At 36.1% G+C, this 20,800-nt stretch overlaps 1 protein-coding gene across 7 annotated transcripts in view; it reads right to left on the bottom strand.

The window, feature by feature from the left end:
- The window catches only part of C2CD6 (C2 calcium dependent domain containing 6), a 137,867-nt gene that overhangs the window by 44,078 nt on the left and 72,989 nt on the right, over positions 1-20,800 (bottom strand). For 4 of the 7 annotated variants that reach the window (XM_055108961.1, XM_055108960.1, XM_055108959.1 and 1 more), the window contains 2 exons: positions 13,163-13,209; positions 11,743-12,042 (listed from right to left, as the gene is read on the bottom strand). In XM_055108961.1, the coding sequence (XP_054964936.1) occupies positions 11,743-12,042; positions 13,163-13,209 (347 nt within the window). The remainder of the gene's footprint in view (positions 1-11,742; positions 12,043-13,162; positions 13,210-20,800) is intronic. The other 3 variants (XM_055108962.1, XM_034954805.2, XM_003820750.3) reach the window with 1 other exon arrangement.

Here is a 20,800-nt window from a genome sequence, read left to right on the forward strand (position 1 = left end):
CCAGAAGAGATTGGGAGCCTATACTCAACAACCTTAAAGAAAAGAAATTCCAACCAAGAATTTTATATCCAGCCAAACTAAGCTTCATAAGCTAAGAGGAAATAAGATCATTTTCAGACAAGTGAATGCTAAGAGAATTCTTTACCATCAGAACTGCCTTACAAGAAGGCAGCAAGGAAGTGCTAAATATGGGGGGAAAAAGACTCACTAGTCACCAAAAAAACACATTTAAGTACACAGCCCACTGACACTATAAAACAACTACACAATCAAGTCTACACAACAACCAGCTAACAACATGACGACAGGATCAAATCCACATAAATCAATATTAATCTTGAATGTAAATGTAATGTGCCTCCACTTAAAAGGCAGAGTGGCAAGCTGGACAAAGAAGCAAGACCCAACTGTATGGTGTCCTTAAAAGACCCATCTCACATGCAATGACACCCATAGGCTCAAAGTAAAGGGATGGAGAATGATCTATCAAGCAAACAAAACAAAAGAGAACAGCAGTTGCTATTCTTATTTCAGACAAAACAGACTTTAAGCCAACAACGATAAAAAAAGACAAAGTAAGACATTACATAAGATAAAGGGTTCACTTCAACAAGAAGACTTAACTATCCTAAATATATATGCACCCAACACTGGAGCACCCAGATACATGAAACAAGTTCTTAGAGACCTACAAGGAGACTTAGATAACCACACAAAAACAGTGGGAGACTTTGACACCCCACTGAGAGTATTAGCTCATTGAGGCAGAAAACTAACAAAGATATTCGGGACCTAAACTTGACATTTGACCAAGTGGACCTAACGGACATCTACAGAACTCTCTGCCCCAGAATAACAGAATATACATTCTTCTCATGTGCATGTGGCACATGCTCTAAAATTGGCCACACAACCAGAAATAAAACAACTCTCAGTAAATTTAAAAAAAATTATATCAACCATGCTCTGGGACCATAGTACAACAAAAATACAGATCAATACTAAGAAAATTGCTCAAAGCCATATAATCACATGGAAATTAGACAACCTAATTCTGAATGACTTTTGGGTAAATAATGAAATTAAGGCAGAAATCAAGAAATTCTTTGAAATTAATGAGAACAAGGATACAACATACCAAGATCTCTGAGACCCAGCAAAAGCAGTAAGAGGAAAGTCTGTAGCACTAAATGCCCACATCAAAAGTTAGAAAGGTCTTAAATTAACAACCTAATGTCACAGGAAGCAGAATTTTTCTACAGGAAGCAGAAAAATTAGAGGAAATCAACAACAAAGCCAGCAGAAGAAAAGAAATAACCAAAATCAGAGCTGAACTGAACAAAATGGCGATGTGAAAACTGACACAAAAGATCAATGAAACAAAAAGTTGGTTCTTTGAAAATATAAATAAGATTGATAGGCTGCTAGTTAGACTAATCAAGAAAAAGAGAGAAGATCCAAATAAACACAATCAGAAATGACAAAGGGAACATTATCATCAACTCCACAGAAATACAAAAAACCTTCAGAGACTATTTAAAACACCTCTATACACACAAGCTAGAAAACCTAGAAAAAATGGATAAATCCCTGGATACATACAACCTCCAAGACCTAACCAGGAGGAAACTGAAACCCTGAACAGACCATTGGTGTGTTCCAAAATTGAATCAGTAATAAAAAACCTGCCAATCAGAAAAAGCCCAGGACCAGATAATTCACAGCTGAATTCTACCAGATGTATAAAGAAGAACTTGTACCAATTCTACTGAAACTATTCCAAAAAATTAAGAAGGAGATAGTCTTCTTAACTCCTTCTAAGAGGCCAGCATCATTCTGATACCAAAACCTAGCAGAGACACAACAACAACAACAACAACAATTTCAGGTCAATATCCCTGATGAACATAGGTGCAAAAATCCTCAATAAAATACTAGCAAACTGGGCCAGGCATGGTGGCTCACACCTGTAATCCCAGCACTTTGGGAGGCTGAGGCAGGTGGATCACTTGAGGTCAGGGTTTGAGATCAGCCTGGCCAATATGGTGAAATCCTGTCTCTACTAAAAATACAAAAATTAGGCGGGTGTGGTGGCACACACCTGTAGTCCCAGCTACTCAGGAGACTGAGGCAGGACAATCGCTTGAACCCAGGAGGCAGAGGCTGCAGTGATCCGAGATCACACCACTGCACTACAGCCTGAACGACAAAGCAAGACTCCATCTCAAAAAACAAAAACCTAGCAAACCAAATCCAGCAGCATATCAGAAAGCTAATCTACCATGATCAAGTAGGCTTTATTCCTGGGATGCAAGGTTGGTTCAACATAAGCAAATCAATAAATGTGATTCATCACATGAACAGAACTAAAAACAACATGATCATCTCAATAGACATAGAAAAAGCTTTCAATAAAATTCAACATCCCTGCATGTCAAAAACTCTCAAAAGACGGCATCAGAGGAACATATCTCAAAATATTAAGAGCCATGTATGACAAACCCAAAGCCAACATCATACTGAATGGGGAAAAGCTGGAAACATTCCCTTGAGAACCAAAACAAGACAAGGATACCAACTCTCACTACTCCTATTCAATGTAGTTCTGGAAGTTCTTCCAAAATCAGGCAAGATAAAGAAATAAAATGCATCCAAAAAGGAAGTGAAGAAGTCAAACTATCCCTTTTTGCAGATGATACAATTCTATACCTACAAAACCCCATAGTCTCTGCCCAAAGGCTTCTAGATCTGATAAACAACTTCGGCAGTTTCAGGATGCAAAAATCAATGTATAAAAATCATTAGCATTTCTATACACCAATAATGTCCAAGCTGAGAGCCAAATCAAGAACGCAATCCCATTCACAATAGCCAAAATAAGAGTAAAATACCTAGAAATACAGCTAACCAGGGAGGTGAAAGATCTCTACAACCAGAATTACAAAACACTGCTAAAAGAAATCATAGACAACACAAACAAATGGTAAAATATTCCATGCTCATGGAGAGGAAGAATTAATATTGTTAAAATAGCCATACTGCCCCAAGAAATTTATAGATCCAATACTATTCCTACCAAACCACCAATGACATTCTTTGCAGAATTAGAAAAAAGCTATTCTAAAATTCATATGGAGCCAAAAAGAGCCCAAATAGTCAAAGCAATCTTAAGCAGAAAGAACAAAGCTGGAGGCATCACACTACCCAACTTCAAACTACAGTACAAGGTTACAGTAACCAAAACAGCATGGTATTGGTACAAAAACAGACACATAGACCAATGGAACAGAATGGTGAACCCAGAAATAAAGCCACACACCTACATCCATCTGATTTTTGACAAAGTCGACAATAACAAGCAGTGGGAAAGGCACTCCCCACTCAATAAATGGTGCTAGGATAACTTGCTAGCCATATGCAGAAGATTAAAACAGACCCCTTCCTTTCACCATCTACCAAAATCAACTCAAGATAGATTAAAGACTTAAATGGAAAACCTAAAACTATAAAAACCCTAGAAGGAAACCTAGGAAACACCATTCTGGACATAGACCCTGGAAAAGATTTAATTATGAAGACTCCAAAAACAATTGCAACAAAAATAAAAATTGACAAGTAGGACCTAATAAAAACTAAAGAGCTTCTGCACAGCAGAAGAAACTATCAACAGAGTAAACAGACAACTTAAAGAATGGGAGAAAATATCTGCAAACTACGCTTCTGAAAAAAGTCTAATATCCAGAATCTATAAGGAACTTGAATCAACAAGCAAAAAGTGAAAAAAAAAACATCAAAAAGTGGGCAAAGGACATGAACAGACACCTATCAAAAGATATATACACCACCAATAAACGTATGAAAATATGCTCAACATTACTCATCATCAGAGAGAAATGCAAATCAAAACCACAATGAGTTAACATCTCACACCATTCAGAATGGCTATTATTAAAAAGTCAAAAAACAATAGATGCTGGTGAGGCTGTGGAGAAAAGGGAACACTTATATACTGTTGGTGTAAATGTAAATTACTTCACCCACTGTGAAAAGCTGTTTGGAGATTTCTCAAAGAACTTAAAACAGAACTACCACTTGACCCAGCAATCCCATTACTGGGTATATACCCAAGGAATATAAATTATTCTACCAAAAAGACACATTCATATATATGTTCATCATAGCACTATTCACAATAGGAAAGACATGGAATCAACCTAGACTTCCATCAATGGTAGATTGGATAAGGCAAATGTGGTATGTATATTCCACGGAATCTGATGCAACTATGAAAAAAAAAGAAATCATGTCATTTGCAGAAACATGGATGCAGCTCAAGACCATTATCCTAAGGGAATTAATGCAGGAATAGAAAACGAAATACTACATGTTCTCACTTATAAGTGGGAGCTAAACATTGAATACACATGGACAGAAAGAAGGGAACAGATACCAGGGCCTACTTGAGGGTGGAAGGTAGAAGGAGGGTGAGTATCGAAAAACTACCTATTGGATACAATATTTGCTACCTGGGTGATAAAATAATTTGTACACTAAGCCCCAGAGACATGAAATTTACCCATGTAACAAGCCTGCAGAAGTAACTCCTGAACCTAAAATAAAACTTGGAAGGAAAAAAACAACAAAAATTAGTAGTTTCTATACACAGTGAGCTAGCTAAAAAAAGAAATCAAGGAGGCAATCCCATTTACCATAGCTATACTAAAAATAAAATACCTAGGAATAAATTTAACCAAGGAGGTAAAAGACTTCTACAAGGAAAACTATGAAACACTGAGGAAAGAAAGAAGATAAAAACAAATGGAAAGATAGACCATATTCATGAATTGTAAGAATTAATATTTTTAAAACATCCATACTACCCAATGCAGTCTACAGATTCAATCCAATTCCCACTAAAACTCCAATGTCATTTTTCACAGAAATAGAAAAAATAATCCTAAAACCCATATGGAACCATAAAAGACCCCAAACAGCCAAAGCAATCTCGAGCAAAAAGAACAAAGCTAGATGCATCAAACTCCCTGGTTTCAAATTATGTTATAAAGCTATTGTAATAAAAACAGCATGGCACTGGCACAAAGACACATAAACCAATGGAACAGGTAGACAACCCAGTAATAAACCCAAGTATTCAGTATTTATAATTAGTTGATATTTGACAAAGATGCCAAAAACACAAAAGGGAAAGAACAGACTCTTTAATAAATGATGTTGGGAAAAATAGATATGGCCCAGAAGATAAAATTGGACACTTATCTCACACCATACAACAAAAATCATCTCAAAATGTATAAAAGACTTAAATGTAAGATGTGGAAATGTGGAATTGTAAAGTTAATAGAGGAAAACATAAGGGAAAATCTCCACAATACTGGTCTATGCAATGATTTCTTGGATAGGACTCCAAAAATGCAGGCACCAAAAGCAAAAATAAGACAAATGGAGTTGCATCAAATCAAAAGCTTCTGTACAGAAAAGGAAACAATGAACAGAGTGAAGAGACAAAACATGAACTGGAAGAAAATATCTGCAAACCATACAGCTGATAAGGGGCTAATATTCAAAATATATAAGGTACACAAACAACCCAAAAGCAAGAAAACAAATAACCTAATTTTAAAATGGGCAAAGGAACTGAACAGACATGGCTCAAAGGAAGACATATGAAAGGCCAATAGATATATTAAAAATACTCAATATCTCTGATCATCAGAGAAATGCAAATTGAAACCACAATATGATATCATTTCATGCCTGTTACAAGGGCTATTATCAAAAAGAAGAATGATACGTGTTGGCAAGGATGTGGAGAAAAGGGAACCCTTGTACACTATTTGTGGGAATATAAATTTGTACAGCCATTTTAGAAAGTAGTATGGAGGTTCCCAATAAAACTAAAAATAGAATTACCATATGGTCCAGCAATCCTACTTCTGGGTATATATCCAAAGGATTTGAAGTTGGTATATCAAAGAGATATCTGCATCCCCGTGTTTACTGTTGTGCTATTGTAATAGCTAAGATATGGAAGCAACTTAAGTGTCTATCAACAGATCAATGGATAAAGAAAATATAGTATATGTACACGGTGGAATACTACGCAGCCTTAAAAAAGAAGAAAATTCTGTCTGTGGATAAAATAATTGCAAGGTGCATTTCACATGCATGGTTTTGGTTGATTCCAAGTACAGAATTAGCAAGGACAAGGTTTTGGGGAGATTACGGCATATTTCCCAACAGTGCCATCAATCATTAGTAAGGGATTTAAATTTAATTCATGGAATTCATGGCTTAAAGAGGGCAGTTAAATATAAATGGATGAATCGGAGATATGAGGTTAATGATGTCACATCTATCACTCTCTGCCTTCATTAACCCTAATCTTCCGCAGACCCTACAGGCTTTTAAACTCAATTAGAGCTCTTACCACTTACCCTTTGTGGAAATAATCTTGCTGCCTTATGCCTGACATTTAGTGTGTCAGAGCTAGATGGTTCATCCACCTTCAGAGTATTAAAATGATTGCATTTCCTATGACTATGTGATTGATTTAATTACATACAGTGAGGCCCAGGAGTTATAATGTATTCCCAGAGCAAATGCCTCAAGACACTGCAGTGTTTTTGTTTTGTTTTGTTTTTTGTGTGGTTTTTTTTTTTTTTTTTTTTTTTTGAGATGGAGTCTCACTCTGTTGCCCAGGCTGGAGTGCAGTGGCGCGATCTCGGCTCACTGCAAGCTCCGCCTCCCTGGTTCACGCCATTCTCCTGCCTCAGCCTCCTGAGTAGCTGGGACTACAGGCGCCCGCCACCACGCCCAGCTAATTTTTTGTTTTTTAGTAGAGACAGGGTTTCACCGTGTTAGCCAGGATGGTCTTGATCTCCTGACCTCGTGATTCACCTGCCTCGGCCTCCCAGAGTGCTGGGATTATAGGGGTGAGCCACCGCGCCTGGCCGACCCTGCAGTATTTTTAACTAAACTAATTCAACAGATATTTACTACTGCCTACCGTGGACTCATCACTATTAGTGGTGAGTTCTAAGTAGTAAGAGCTCTAATTATGTATGTCTTTGAGTTTAAAATACTCATCATTATTACTAGATAGTAAGATACAGTGGTAAATAAGACTAAATCTCAGTACCATCTGTAATTTAAAGTCAAATGGGAGTAACAGACAATAAATGACTAAAGAAACATAATATGATACCAGGAAATGATATATGAAGAAAGAATACTAGGGATGGAGGAGGGTGGATGGGTAGATAATTACTTTACATAGAGTGGTCAGAGGAGCCCCCCAACCCAGCCTCCACTAGGGAGGGAACATCTGAGCAGAGTCCTAAATGGTGTGAATGAATGAACCCTGAGAAGATCCGCAGGGGAGAGCACTCCCCTGACAGAGAAGAATATTAGAAAGAGCTTGAGGCTGGAATAAGTTTAGTTTGTTCAAGGAATAGTAAGAATACTAATGTGGCTGAAGCAGAGTGAACAAAGGGAACAATGCTAACACGTGAGGACAGAAAGATTAAATAGGGGCATTGTAGATGATGGTGAGAAGTTTGGACTTTATTCCAGGCATGAAAACACGCCATTGAAGAATACTGATCAGAGGAGTGACATGATTTAGATTTCGTCTTTACAAGATCGGTCTGGCTGCTATGAGAAGAGCAAACCAGATAGAGGCAAAATTGGAAGTAGGAAAACAGCTTTTATAGCAGACAGGAGAGATGAAAGTAGCTTGGTCTAAGGTGATAGCAATGACAGTGGATTTCAGATATATTTTGAATACAGAATTAACAAGACTTGAGGGTGGATTGGATATAAGAGATGAGAGAAACCACGATATCAAGGCTGACTCCTAGGGTGTTGGTCTTAACAGTTTAGAGGTGCCATTTATAAGAATAGAAACTCCACAAGAACATTTATTTTTGTCTTTTTTGAATATAAGCTCCACAAGAACATTTATTTTTGTCTTTTATGTTCAACAACATATTTCATTCACCTAGAAATAATGCCTGGAATGTTTATATGCTGAAAAGATTAAATGAATAGGCAACATTAAGAGGAGGGAATCTAAATTAGGGGTGGAGAGTTAGTGGAGGTGAAATTAAGAATTCAGTCTTCGTCATGTTAAGTTTGACATTTCTATAAGCTATCTAAGTGAAGTAAGTTTTTACATATACGCTCTTGGAGTTCAAAGAAGAGCCCCAAGATGTGGAAGTTATTCATTTATAAATTATATTTAAAGTTACAGGGCTGAATGAATAACCTATTATTCAGGTTAGAGAGTTAGAGAAAAATTAAAATACAAGGTTAGAGTAAAAAATAAAATACAAGGACTGGGTGTGAGACAATCGAGACCTCCCCAGCAAAGAGTAGTCAACGAAGAAGGAAGAAAACTAGGAGAATGTAATATTACAAAAGGCCAGTGAAAAAGATCAGTTTCAAGAAAAGAGTGGAACTATTTTGTCAAATGTGGCTAAGTAGTCACAGAGATGAGGACTGAGAACTGATAACCACATTTGGTAATATATTAGTCTTTGGGGACTCAGTTGTGGGTTCATTGGAATGTGGTTCAGGGTCAAGATGACAAGGGTATGGCTGTAAGATCTGTTAAGGCCTCAAAAAGATTTAAGGTGGTGACTCATAGGCCTACTCAGCTAGACAAAAATTATTTTAAGAATCTTAAGTAGCATCTCAGGCCTTCTTTGCCAGACAAGGGCACTTCTAAATTTCTTAAGGACATTTTGCCATAGCACCCTGACTCTCAGCCCAAGGAAATAGGGGCCTGTCTTGAAGATATTTAGAAGTGCAACATTTGACTAATTGAGATCTTAATTTGATACACAGGAAGCCCACAAAATCTTTAACAGAATAATAGCATCTTAGACTGAAAGGAACAGGGATAGTTTAGAAAGAAAAGACACATATGTGAAATTTCAGCCTTCACTGAAAGCAAAAATGAAAAGACACATTTGAACTTTCAACTTCCCTCACACAGAACATGGGCTGCAACTACAAACAGAAGTTATTTCTTATGGAAAAAGGCTTATTCAAAGGGTAAGGCCAAAACGTGAGGGCAAGGCCAAGAACTTCAGAATTACTATGGTCAACTGACTGATATATGCCTCATGTTTTCCCTCCCTCTACCTTTAGAATTTAAGTGTCTGTTCCAATTTTCCTGTTCTTGGCTCATCATTGTATGTAGGGGACAGATAACTGGTCTCTTCAATTCATAGATTTTAAGTCTGAGAGGAGCCATACCTAAAGAGCCTCACCCACATGAACTTTAGTTAGATAAAAACATTTTGTACTTCAAGCCTGAGCTTGATGCAGTAATAGCATGACATTGAGGATCTTGGGAGGCAAGTGAGTATATTTTGCATGTGGGAGGAATATGACTTACTTGGAACTTAGTTAATCTCCAAATATGGCCCCCAATGCACACCCCTCCCAAGATTCATGCCCTTCTGTAGTCTCCTCCCATACTGAATCAGGACTGAGTATGGGACTTGCTGTAATTAACAAAAGTTAGTGAGGGTGACCCTGTGCTCGTCCCAAGCCTATGTCTTAAGAAGACCTGAAGCTTCTGTTTTTGTATTTTGGAAGCCTTGAGCTGCCACATAAAAAGCTCAGCAGCCTTGTTAGAGAGATTACATAGAAAGACCACAAGAAGAAGCCCCATGGAGAGGGAGAAGGATAATTCCCAAGATTACATGGAAAGAGAGATCTATATATTAGCTATCTATCTATCTATCTATCTATCTATCTATCTATCTATCTATCTATCTATCTATCATCTATCAAATCTGAGATATATATATATCTGAGACAGAAAGAAGGAAACAGACACATTAAACCAGATGTTCTTGCATCCCAGCTGAGCCCAGCCCTAACAGCTATTCAAGGTGTCAGACACGTGAGTGATCATGAGTGTTCCAGCCTAATCAAGCTCCTAGATAAGTCCATCTAACATCCAACATCAAGTGGAGCAGAAGAACTGCCCAACAAGCAAGTCAACCCCACAGTATCTTGAGAGATAATAAAACGTCTTTTTTAATCCACTAGGTTTTGGAATGGTTTGTTATACAGCAATAAATAACTTACTTATCAAGTGAAAGTTGAATATTTTAGAAGTCAGACTGAATGTAATACATACATTAAAAGGTAAACTACAAACTAAGTGCCCATACAAGTGGTTAATATCTTGAAAATAAAAAGAGCTCATTATAAAACCTAAACAAAATCCCCAAGTCTTCAAGGAAAAAAATGGACAAAGGACATGATCTGTCTACTCATAGCAGGGAAAACCAAAATGACTAACGAGCAAAAAAAAGTGTTAATCATTATTTAAAAGACCATTAATACTCAAATACTGTTGGTAAGAATGTAAAGTGGTACAGTCTTTCTGGAGAGCAATTTGTTAGCATGCCATTTCTGTAAATACATTAGGAGATAATCACAGATCCACAGATCCAAATAAATAAGCAAAAGAATGTTAATTTCAAACTTAATGTCCAACAATATGAAAACTGTTTAAAAACTTATGGAATATTAATATTTGAGGATATTCTACATCTTGCAGATTTTTAAGAAAATTCAAGTGGCATGCATGTAAAGTCAAAAAATAAAAATTACATGTCTGTTTTGATTCAAGCTTTTAAAATTCATAAAAGATATATGTACATATGCATAAGAAAGACTAAAAGAAAATAAAATTGTTAAATCTAGCAGTAGAATTATAACTGCTTTTATTTTTTCTTTTACGTTTCTCTCCATTTTCTAAATTTTCTGTGACTGTGCATTACTTTCACATTCAGAAAAAACAAAAATGTTATTTGACATAGGTAACTGAGAGTAATTCCCAGTTAAAATTATGTCTTTTGAAATTTGGGAGAGAATTTAGAAATGACCTAGTCTGATCTACTATTCAAATAATGAGAAAAATAGGTCTAGAGACTTAGATGCCCAAGCTAGAATCTCACTTAGAACTCAAATTCTTTATCTTCTGACCTATATATCTTTTTATACCATTTGATGAACTACCTGTAATAGTTATTCCAATAAGATATAAAGATATAAGTAAAATGGCTGTCATTTTGAGAAAGTCTATTATTTGGTGTACCTTTAAATTCACACTCTTATTCTCATTTTAAACTATAAAATTATTTGTAATAAGGAGAACATATGTTATTTCCTATAATATAATAGTTTTATTAAGAATTTCCACTGAAATAACTCCCCAGGCTTTTAAATTTCCTTTGAATTTACATTTTGTTATTGTTGTTACACTTTCAGCTGAATTACCAACCCAAGAGATTAATTTGTATTACTGGCATCTCAAATCACTTTGCTTTTCTTGAAAGTTTTTTATCCTCATTTCTTGATTGATATAAGTAAAGCAGGAATATTTAATATACTTAGACGCATTTCCACTTGGAGACATTTGAATGCATTTTCGATTTATTTGTATTTAATTTTTTAAAATAGATTATTTTGTCTCCCTAGTCTTATACTTCTAATATAAGGGCAGACACCTTGAGCTCAAGGCCTTCTTTTGGGTCTTGGCTTTGAAAGCTACCTTTTAATTTTTAATCTGGTGGAAACTAAGCCTGTGTTCTCCCTTTCAGCTAAGTTTAGATTGTTGTTTTGCCAGCTAATTTCTGTTGGAGATGAATCTAAGTTCCTGCTCTTTGGATTTATACAGATACTCCTCAAATTTACCTCTGATAGAGATGAGTCTTCTTTTAAAATTCTTGGATAGTTATCTTTTAATTTTACTTCTAATGGAAAAAATACATTTTTCCTTTTTCTGTCTGGCATGCTTTCTGATTGACGTTCACCTAAAGGTGGTATTCTGCTTGCTTTTATTGTTTCCTGGTTAGAAATAGTGCACAATGAGTGCACTTCTGTGGGTGAAGGTGTTGATTCATCATTTTTAGAAGCATCAGCAGTTGAATTATCTTGGTCCGATTGGTTCAAAGTTGGTATAGTCAGGCCTTTCTCAGAATCATTATCCAGTAACTAGAAAATACAGCAATAAAACAAACTACCAGTTAATCATTATTGACTGGAAAATTTTACAAATTAAGAAAATGACTCAAAATCAATTGTACCCTTATCCTTTAGCATAACAAATTACCATTATTATTTGTAAATTTTAATTCCTTAGTAAACATGATAAGTTCTTTACTTGCCTGAAACCATGGACTGTAGAATACTATCCATAAAAATGATAAAGCAGTGGTTCTCATATATCCAAATTTATAAATCAGCAACATCTCAAAATAAAAAATCTGAGGGTCTGACATTTTACTGTTATTACACTGTCACCAATATATCATGAAACAAAGGAAATTTTAATAACAAAATGCACAAGGAATGATACCATAAATCACAACTATATAAGAAAATAAAGAGAATATTAATAGCACCACAGTACAAAGAACAATATTGTAAAATAAAGGATAGCCTGTTAAACTAAATAAATTTAGCTTTATGAAAAATTCTCTATATTATCTTCTTTTACTCTCCTTGAACTGCGGAAAACAGTAATACATACTGACTCTTCAATTGGTATTTGGGAGCCACTGACCCAGGAATGGAAATCATTAAATCCTACTTGTCAAGCAGTAAGTGAACATTTTACTCTTCATTGATTTACATGGGGAGCCACTCCTTTATGGAATGAATACCTTATGTAAATTTAGCTGAAAAGCAAATTATATTATGTAAACTCTATGTTTTGTTTATTTCTATTTTAAACTATAGAATATCATTTCCTGTGCAAAGTTTACAATATGATAAATTAAAAGATTTTGGTGAGAAAGAGTAAAAACTGCAGTTACATCTATGGCATTTATTTCTAAGATCTTACGTAGAACTTCATGCTTTTTTCTTGTTTCTCCTTCATCTCTTCCTCAACACATTTTGTCCCCTATCTTCATATTTTTAAATGTTACTATTTTATGCAGAAGGCTCTTTCAAGAGTGTAACTATACAGATATTGCCATAATAGAAACCATAAAACAACTGAGTAACTTCTTGGATGCCTTTCTCTATCTATAAATATTTCTCCATTTATAAATATTTTATCCCTTTATAAAATAATGACTATTAAAAGTTCTCTTCCAATTTCCCTTACCTCATTTGCAGTAGTTTCAGCTTCCTCATTTACAAGAGGGATATCTGCTTAAACAATTAATAGGGGTATTTTATTTTACATAAAAACAATAAACACATATGTATGTACATTAATAAAATACTATTACATTTTTTCTCACTAAAAACAAAGAGCAACTTAAATCAAAGCAGCTATCCAAACATAAACACTACTTAGTATAAACAAGCTGATGAATCTCTGGGAAGATGGGGGAGTGGTAAATGATAACATTTCAGATCCATAAATACAAGACACAAACACAGGTACATGCTATATTTTTTAAAAGTTGAGAGGAAATAAACTCCAGATGATAAGTGATGGGACTGGGATTGGAAGAAGAGACTAGAATAAAGGCGTATGAAATCAGACAAAATAGGACCATTCAAGGAAGGCTGGTTAAAATACTTGTAAAATTTTCCTAGAAATATAAGGAATACATATTTAGCAAGTAAAAAGGGAAAACCTAAAAGGGACAAAAAGAAAATAAATAACTGAAGCAGAATTCTAGCAAAAAAATTTGCTATGGTCACAACTACATGACTTCGTTCAGCTCTTTCTTTTTTCTTTTAATTGTGGTAAGAACAATTCACATGAGACCTATCCTCTTAAATTTTCTAGTGCAAAACACAATAATGTTAACTATTAGCACAGTGTTGTAAAGCAGATCTCTAGAACTTCATCATCTTGCATAACTTAAACTTTATACTTGTTGAAAAGCAATTCCCTATTTGCCCCTCCCCCTAGCCTCAGGCAACCAGCATTCTACTCTGACTATTTCATATACCTCACATATGTGGCATCATGTAATATTTGTCTTTCTGTGACTGGCTTATTTCACTTAGTATAATGTCCTCAAGGTCCATCCACGTTGTCACATATGGCAGGATTTCCTTATTTTTAAATGCTGAATGATATCCCATTGTATGTAGACTGGCATATCTCTTTTTATTGCACTTCTCAGATATTGTGTTTTGTACAAATTGAAGGTCTGTGGCAACCTTGCGTTGAGCAAGACTATTGGTGCCATTTTTCCAAAAGCATGTGTTCACTTTGTGTCTCTGCATCACATTTTGATAATTCTCAAAATATTTCAAACTTTTTCATTATTATATCTTTTATGGTACTCTATGACCAGTGATCTTTGATGTTACTATTGTAATTGTTGAGGGGCACCACAAACCACACCCATCTAAGATAGCAAACTTTTTTTATAAAAATTTAACTTTTAAGTTCAATTGTACATGTGTAGGTTTGTTATATAGGTAAACGTGTGTCATGGGGGTTTGTTGGACAGATTATTTCATCACCAGGTATTAAGCCTAGTATCCATTAGTTATTTTTCCTGATCCTCTGCCTCCTCCTACCCTCCACTCTCTGATAGGTCCCAGTGTGTGTTGTTCCCCTCTATGTGTCCATGTGCTCTCATCATTTAGCTCCCACTTATAAGTAAGAACATGTGGTATTTAGTTTTCTGTTCCTGCATTTGTTTGCTAAGGATAATGGTCTCCAGCTCCATCTATGCTCCTGCAAAGGACATGATCTCATTCTTTTTATGGCTGCATAGTATTCTATGGTGTATATGTACTACATTTTCTTTATCCAGTCTACCATTGATGGGTATTTAGCTTGATTCCATTTCTTTGCTATTGTGAATGGTACTGCCATGAACATACCTGTGCATGTGTCTTTATAAAAGAATGATTTATATTCCTTTGGGTATATACCCAGTAATGGGATTGCTGGGTCAAATGGCATTTCTGTCTTTAGGTCTTTGAGGAACCACCACACTGTCTTCTACAGTAGTTGAAATAATTTACACTCCCACCAACAGTGTATAAGCATTCCTTTTTCTCTGCAACCTTGCCGGCATCTGTTATTTTTTGACTTTTTAATAGTAGCCATTCTGACTGGTGTGAGATGGTATCTCATTATGGTTTTGATTCACATTTCTCTAATGATCAGTGATGTTGAGCATTTTTTCATATGCCTGTTGGCCATATGTGTGTCTTCTTTTGAAAAGTGTCTGTTCATGTCCTTTGCCCACTTTTTAACGAGGTTTTTTTTTTTTTTTTTTTGTAAATCTTTGCCCACTTTTTAACGAGGTTGTTTTTTTTTGTTTTTGTTTTTGGTTTTTTTTGCCAAGATCCCTTATAAATGCTGCATATTAGACTTTTGTAAGATGGCAAACTTAATTTATAAATGTTGTGTGTGTTGTAACTATGCCACTGACCAGCTGTTCCCCCATCTTTCTTCCTCTCCTTGGCCTCTCTATTCCCAGAGACACAACAATATTGAAATTAGGCCATTAATAACCCCAAAATGGATCTAAGTGTTCAAGTGAAAGAAGATTTGTACATCCCTCACTTTAAATCAAAAGCTAGAAATGATTAAGCTTACTGAGGAAGGCATGTTGAAAGCTGAGATAGGCCAAAAGCTAGGCCTCTTGCACCAAACAGCCCAGATGAGAATGCAAAGGAAAACATTTTTGACAAAAGCGAGAAGTGCTACTCCACACACAAATGATAAGAAAGCAAAACAGCTTATTGCAGATATGGAGAAAATTTTAATAATCTGGACAGAAGTTAAACCAGCCACAAACAGTCCCTTAAGCCAAAGCCTAATCCAGAGAAAGCCCCTAACTCTCTTCAATCCAATGAAAGCTGAGAGGTGAGGTGGCTGCAGAAGAAAATCTTGAAGCCAGCAAATGTTGGTTCGTGAGGTTTAAGGAAAGACAGTATTTTTGTAACACAAAAGTGCAAGGTAAAGCAGCAAGTGCTGATGTAGAAGCTGCAGCGAGTTACCCAGAAGATCTAGCTAAGATATTGATGAAAGTGACTACATAAAATAGGTTTTTATCGTAGATGAAACAGCCTTATACTGGAAGAAGGTGTCATCTAGACTTTCATAGCTAGAGAGGAGAACTCAATGCCTGGCTTCAACACTTCAAAGGACAGGCCAACTCTCTTGTTAGAGGCTAATGTAGCTGCTGACTTTAAATTGAAGCCAATGCTCATTTACCATTCTAAAAATCCCAGGGCCCTTAACATTTATGTCAAGTGTACTCTGCCTGTGCTCTATAAATGGAACAACAAAGCATGGATGACAGCAGATCTGTTTGCAGCATGGTTTACTGAATATTTTAAGCTCGCTGTTGAGACTTACTATTCAGAAAAAAAGATACCTTTCAAAATATTACTGCTCAGTGACAATGCACCTGGTCATCCAAGAGCTCTGATGGAAATGTCTGAGGACATTAATGTTGCTTTCATGCCTGCAAACATAGATCCATTCTGCAGCTCACAGATCAAGGAGTAATTTCAACTTTCAAGTCCTCTCATTTCAGAAATACATTTTGTAAGGCTTTAGCTGCCTTAGATAATTCCTCTGAGGGATCTTGGCAAAGTAAATTGAAAACCTTCTGCAAAGGATTTACCATTTTAGATGCCATTAAGGATATTTGTGCTTCAGGAGAGGAGCTCAAAATACCAACATTAACAGGAATTTGGAAGCAGTTGATTACAACCCTCATGGATGACTTTAAGATGTTCAATAAAACTTCAGTAGAGAAAGTAACTACAGATGTGATGAAAATAGCAACAGAGGTAGAATTAGAAGTGAAGCCTGAAGATGTGAGTAAACTGCTACAATCTCATTATAAAATTTGAATGGATGAGGAATTGCTTCTTATGGATGAGCAAAGAAAAGTGGTTTCTTGAGATGGAATCTACTGCCGAAGATGCTGTGAACACTGCTAAAATGACAACAAAGGATTTAGAATTCTATATAAACTTAGTTGGCAAAGCAGCAGCAGGGTTTGAGAGGACTGACTCCAATTTTGAAAGAAGTTCTACTGTGGGTAAAATGCTATCAAACACCATCGCATACTACAGAGAAATCCTTCATGAAAGGAAGAGCCAACTGACGCAGCAAAATTCATTGTTGTCTTATTTTTAAAAATTGCCACAGCCACCCCAACCTTCAGCAACTACCACCTTGATCAGTCCCAGCCATTAAGATCAAGGCAAGACCCTCCAGCAGCAAAAATATTGCAACTCACTGAAGGCTCAGATGATCATATATATATATAAAATTTACAAAAAACCCATACATATATATATGACAGAGTCTCATCTCACTCTGTTACCCAGGCTGGAGTGCAGTGGCATGATCTCAGCTTACTGCAACCTCCACCTCCCGGGTTCAAGAGATTCTCATGTCTCAGCCTCCTGAGTAGCTGGGACTACAGGCGTGAGCGACCACACCCTGCTAATTTTTGTATTTTTAGTAGAGATAGGGTTTCACCATGTTGGCCAGGCTGGTCTTGAACTCCTGACCTCAGGAGATCTGCCTGCCTCGGCCTCCCAAAGTGCTGAGATTACAAGCTTGAGCCACTGTGCCTGGCCTCTCTATTTTTTGAGATAGGGTCTTGCTCTGCCACCCAGGCCGAAGTACAGTGGCATGATCCTACCTGATGCACTGCACCCTTGAACTCTTGGGTTCATGCAATCCTCCTGCCTTGGCCTCCCAGAGTGCTGATATTACATGCATGAGCCACTGTGCCCAGCCAGCAATTAAGTATTTTTTAATTAAGTCATGTACATTGACTTTTTACATAATGCTATTGCACACTTAATAGACAACAGTATAGTGTAAACGTAATGTTTATATGCCCTAGGAAACAAAAAAAAATCACATGACTTGCTTTATTGTGGTGGTCTAGAACTGAACCTGCAATGTCTCTGAATTACGTGTGTATACCACATTTTCTTTATTCATTCATCTATGACATTTAGGTTGTTTCTACATCTTGACTATAGTAATAACATGGCAATAAACATAGGAGTGCAAATATTGCCTTGAGATGCTGATTTCAATTCTTTTGGATAGACACCCAGAAGTGAAATGGCAGGATCATATGATTTATCTATTTGTCATTTTTTTGAGTAACCACCATGCTGTTTTCAAAAGCAGCTGCATCATTTTACATTCCCCCAACAGTGTACTAGGGTTCGAATTTCTTCACATCCTTGCCAACACTTGTTGACTTTTCAATAATAGCCATCTAACAGGTGTGATATCTCATTATGATTTTGATTTGTATTTACCTGATGATTAATGATGATGAACAGTTTTTGTATACCCATTGGACATTTGTAATGTCTTCTTTGGATAAATATGTATTCAAGTGCTCAGTCCATTTTTTATTTATTTATTTTTTTGCTATTGAGTTGAAAAGTTTCCTTATATGTTTTGGAATATTAGCCCTTTAACAAATATATGGTTTACAAATATATTCCCCCATTCTGTAGGTTTCCTCTTCACTCTGTTGTTTCCTTTACTGTGTAGAAGCTTTTTAATTTGATATAGCCCCACTGTCTGTTTTTGTTTTTGTTGCCTGTGCCTTTGGTGTCTTATCCAATAAATCATTGCCAACACCAGTGTCAATGAGATTTTCCCCTATGTTTTCTTCCAGGAGTTTTACAGTTTCCAGTCTTACATTTAAGTCATTAATCCATTGAGAATTGATTTTTGTTTATGGTGTTAAGCAAAAGTCTAATTTCAATTCTTTTGCATGTGAATATCCAGTTTTCCCAACAGCATTTGCTGAAAAGACTATTCTTTCCTCATTGTGTATTCTTGGCACACTTCTCAAAGATCAGTTCATCACATTTGCATGGGTTTATTTCTAGGCTCTCTCTTCTATTCTATTGATCTATATGTTTATCTTTATGCCAGTCCATGCTATTTTAATTGCTATAGTTTTGTAATACATTTTGAAATCAGAACGTGTGATACCTCCACGTTCTTCTTTCTCAAGACTGTTTTGACTATCTAGAGTCCTCTGTGGTTCCACATAAATTTTAGGATTGCTTTTTCTACTTCTGTGAAAAACACCATTAGAATTTTGATAGAGATTGCACTGAATCTGTAGACTGCTTTGGGTAGTATGAACATTTTTCAGAGTATTAAATCTTCAAACTCATGAACACAGGATATTTTCCCTTTATTTTCTTATCCTTAATTTCATTATCAATGTTTTTTAGTTTTCAGCGTGCAAGGTCTTTGACCTCCTTTGAAAAGTTTATTCCTAATTATTTTATTCTTTTTGATGCTATTGTAAACTGGAATTATTTTCTTGATTTCTTTTTTGGATAGTTCATTGTTAGTGTATAGAAACACAACTGATTTTTCTGTGTTGGTTTTATCTCCTGCAACTTTACTGAATTCATGTATTGGTTCTAACAGGTCTTTTTGTGTGGAGTCTACAGAATTTTCTATATGTAAGATCCTGCCATCCGCAAACAAAGATAAAGAAATATTATTATGTATTTTAAAGTGTAGTACTATACTTTAACTTGCTTTCTTTTTTTTATTATTATACTTTAAGTTCTAGGGTACATGTGCACAACATGCAGATTTGTTACATATGTATACATGTGCCATGTTGGTGTGCTGCACCCATTAACTCATCATTTACATTAGGTATATCACCTAATGCTATCCCTCCCCACTGCCCCCATCCCACGACAGGCCCCAGTGTGTGATGTTCCCCTTCCTGTGTCCAAGTGTTCTCATTGTTCATTTCCCACCTATGAGTGAGAACATGCAGTGTTCGTTTTTTTGTCCTTGTGATAGTTTGCTCAGAATGATGGTTTCCAGCTTCATCCATTTCCCTACAAAGGACATGAACTCATCCTTTTTTATGGCTGCATAGTATTCCATGGTGTATATGTGCCACATTTTCTTAATCCAGTCTATCATTGTTGGACATCTGGTTTGGTTCCAAGTCTTTGCTATTGTGAATAGTGCCGCAATAAACATATGTGTGCATGTGTCTTTAGAGCAGCATGATTTATAATCCTTTGGGTACATACCCAGTAATGGGATGGCTGGGTTTAACTTGCTTTCTTAGTGAATTTAAGAGATTTTTAAAAGACTGCATGAACAGTCCACTTATTAAATCTCTTACTGATACTTTATGATAAATTCTCAAATGTAATGCTAATCTAATTTCCTCTCCTTCTTCCTCTGCCACACTTTCTTTTTCACACACACACACACACACATTCCTCTGCATAAACACACTCCTCTACATAAAAGAGACCAATAGCTCTATAGTTCACAATGTCTAATAAAAATGCCTTTTCACAGGTCATAGTTAATATTTTAACTTTTTTCTCATCCTTAAAAAAGTAAAGGAGCATTGGCCAAGCGTGGTGGCTTATGCCTATAATCTCAGCACTTTGGGAAGCCAAGGCAGGAGGATTGCTTGAGCTCAAGAGTTTGAGATCAGCATGGGCAACATGGCAAAATCCTGTCTCTACAAAAAAAAAAAAAAAAAAAAAAAACAAAAATTAGCCAGGCATGGTGGCGTGTGCCTGTAGTCCCAGCTACTTGGGAGGCTAAGGTGGGAAGACTGATTGAACCTGGGAGGTCAAGGCTGCAGTGAGCTGTGGTTGTGCAACTGCACTCCAGCCTGGGTGACAGAACTAGACCCTGTCTCAGATAATAATAATAATAATAAAATTTAAAAATAAAGCAGCATTAAAACGTCTTTTTTTGTGTGAGATGGAGTCTCACTCTGTCACCCAGGCTGGAGTGCCGTGGCAAGATCTCGGC

Source organism: Pan paniscus, chromosome 13, assembly GCF_029289425.2.
Source record: "Pan paniscus chromosome 13, NHGRI_mPanPan1-v2.0_pri, whole genome shotgun sequence".
Taxonomy (NCBI): Eukaryota; Metazoa; Chordata; class Mammalia; order Primates; family Hominidae; genus Pan; species Pan paniscus.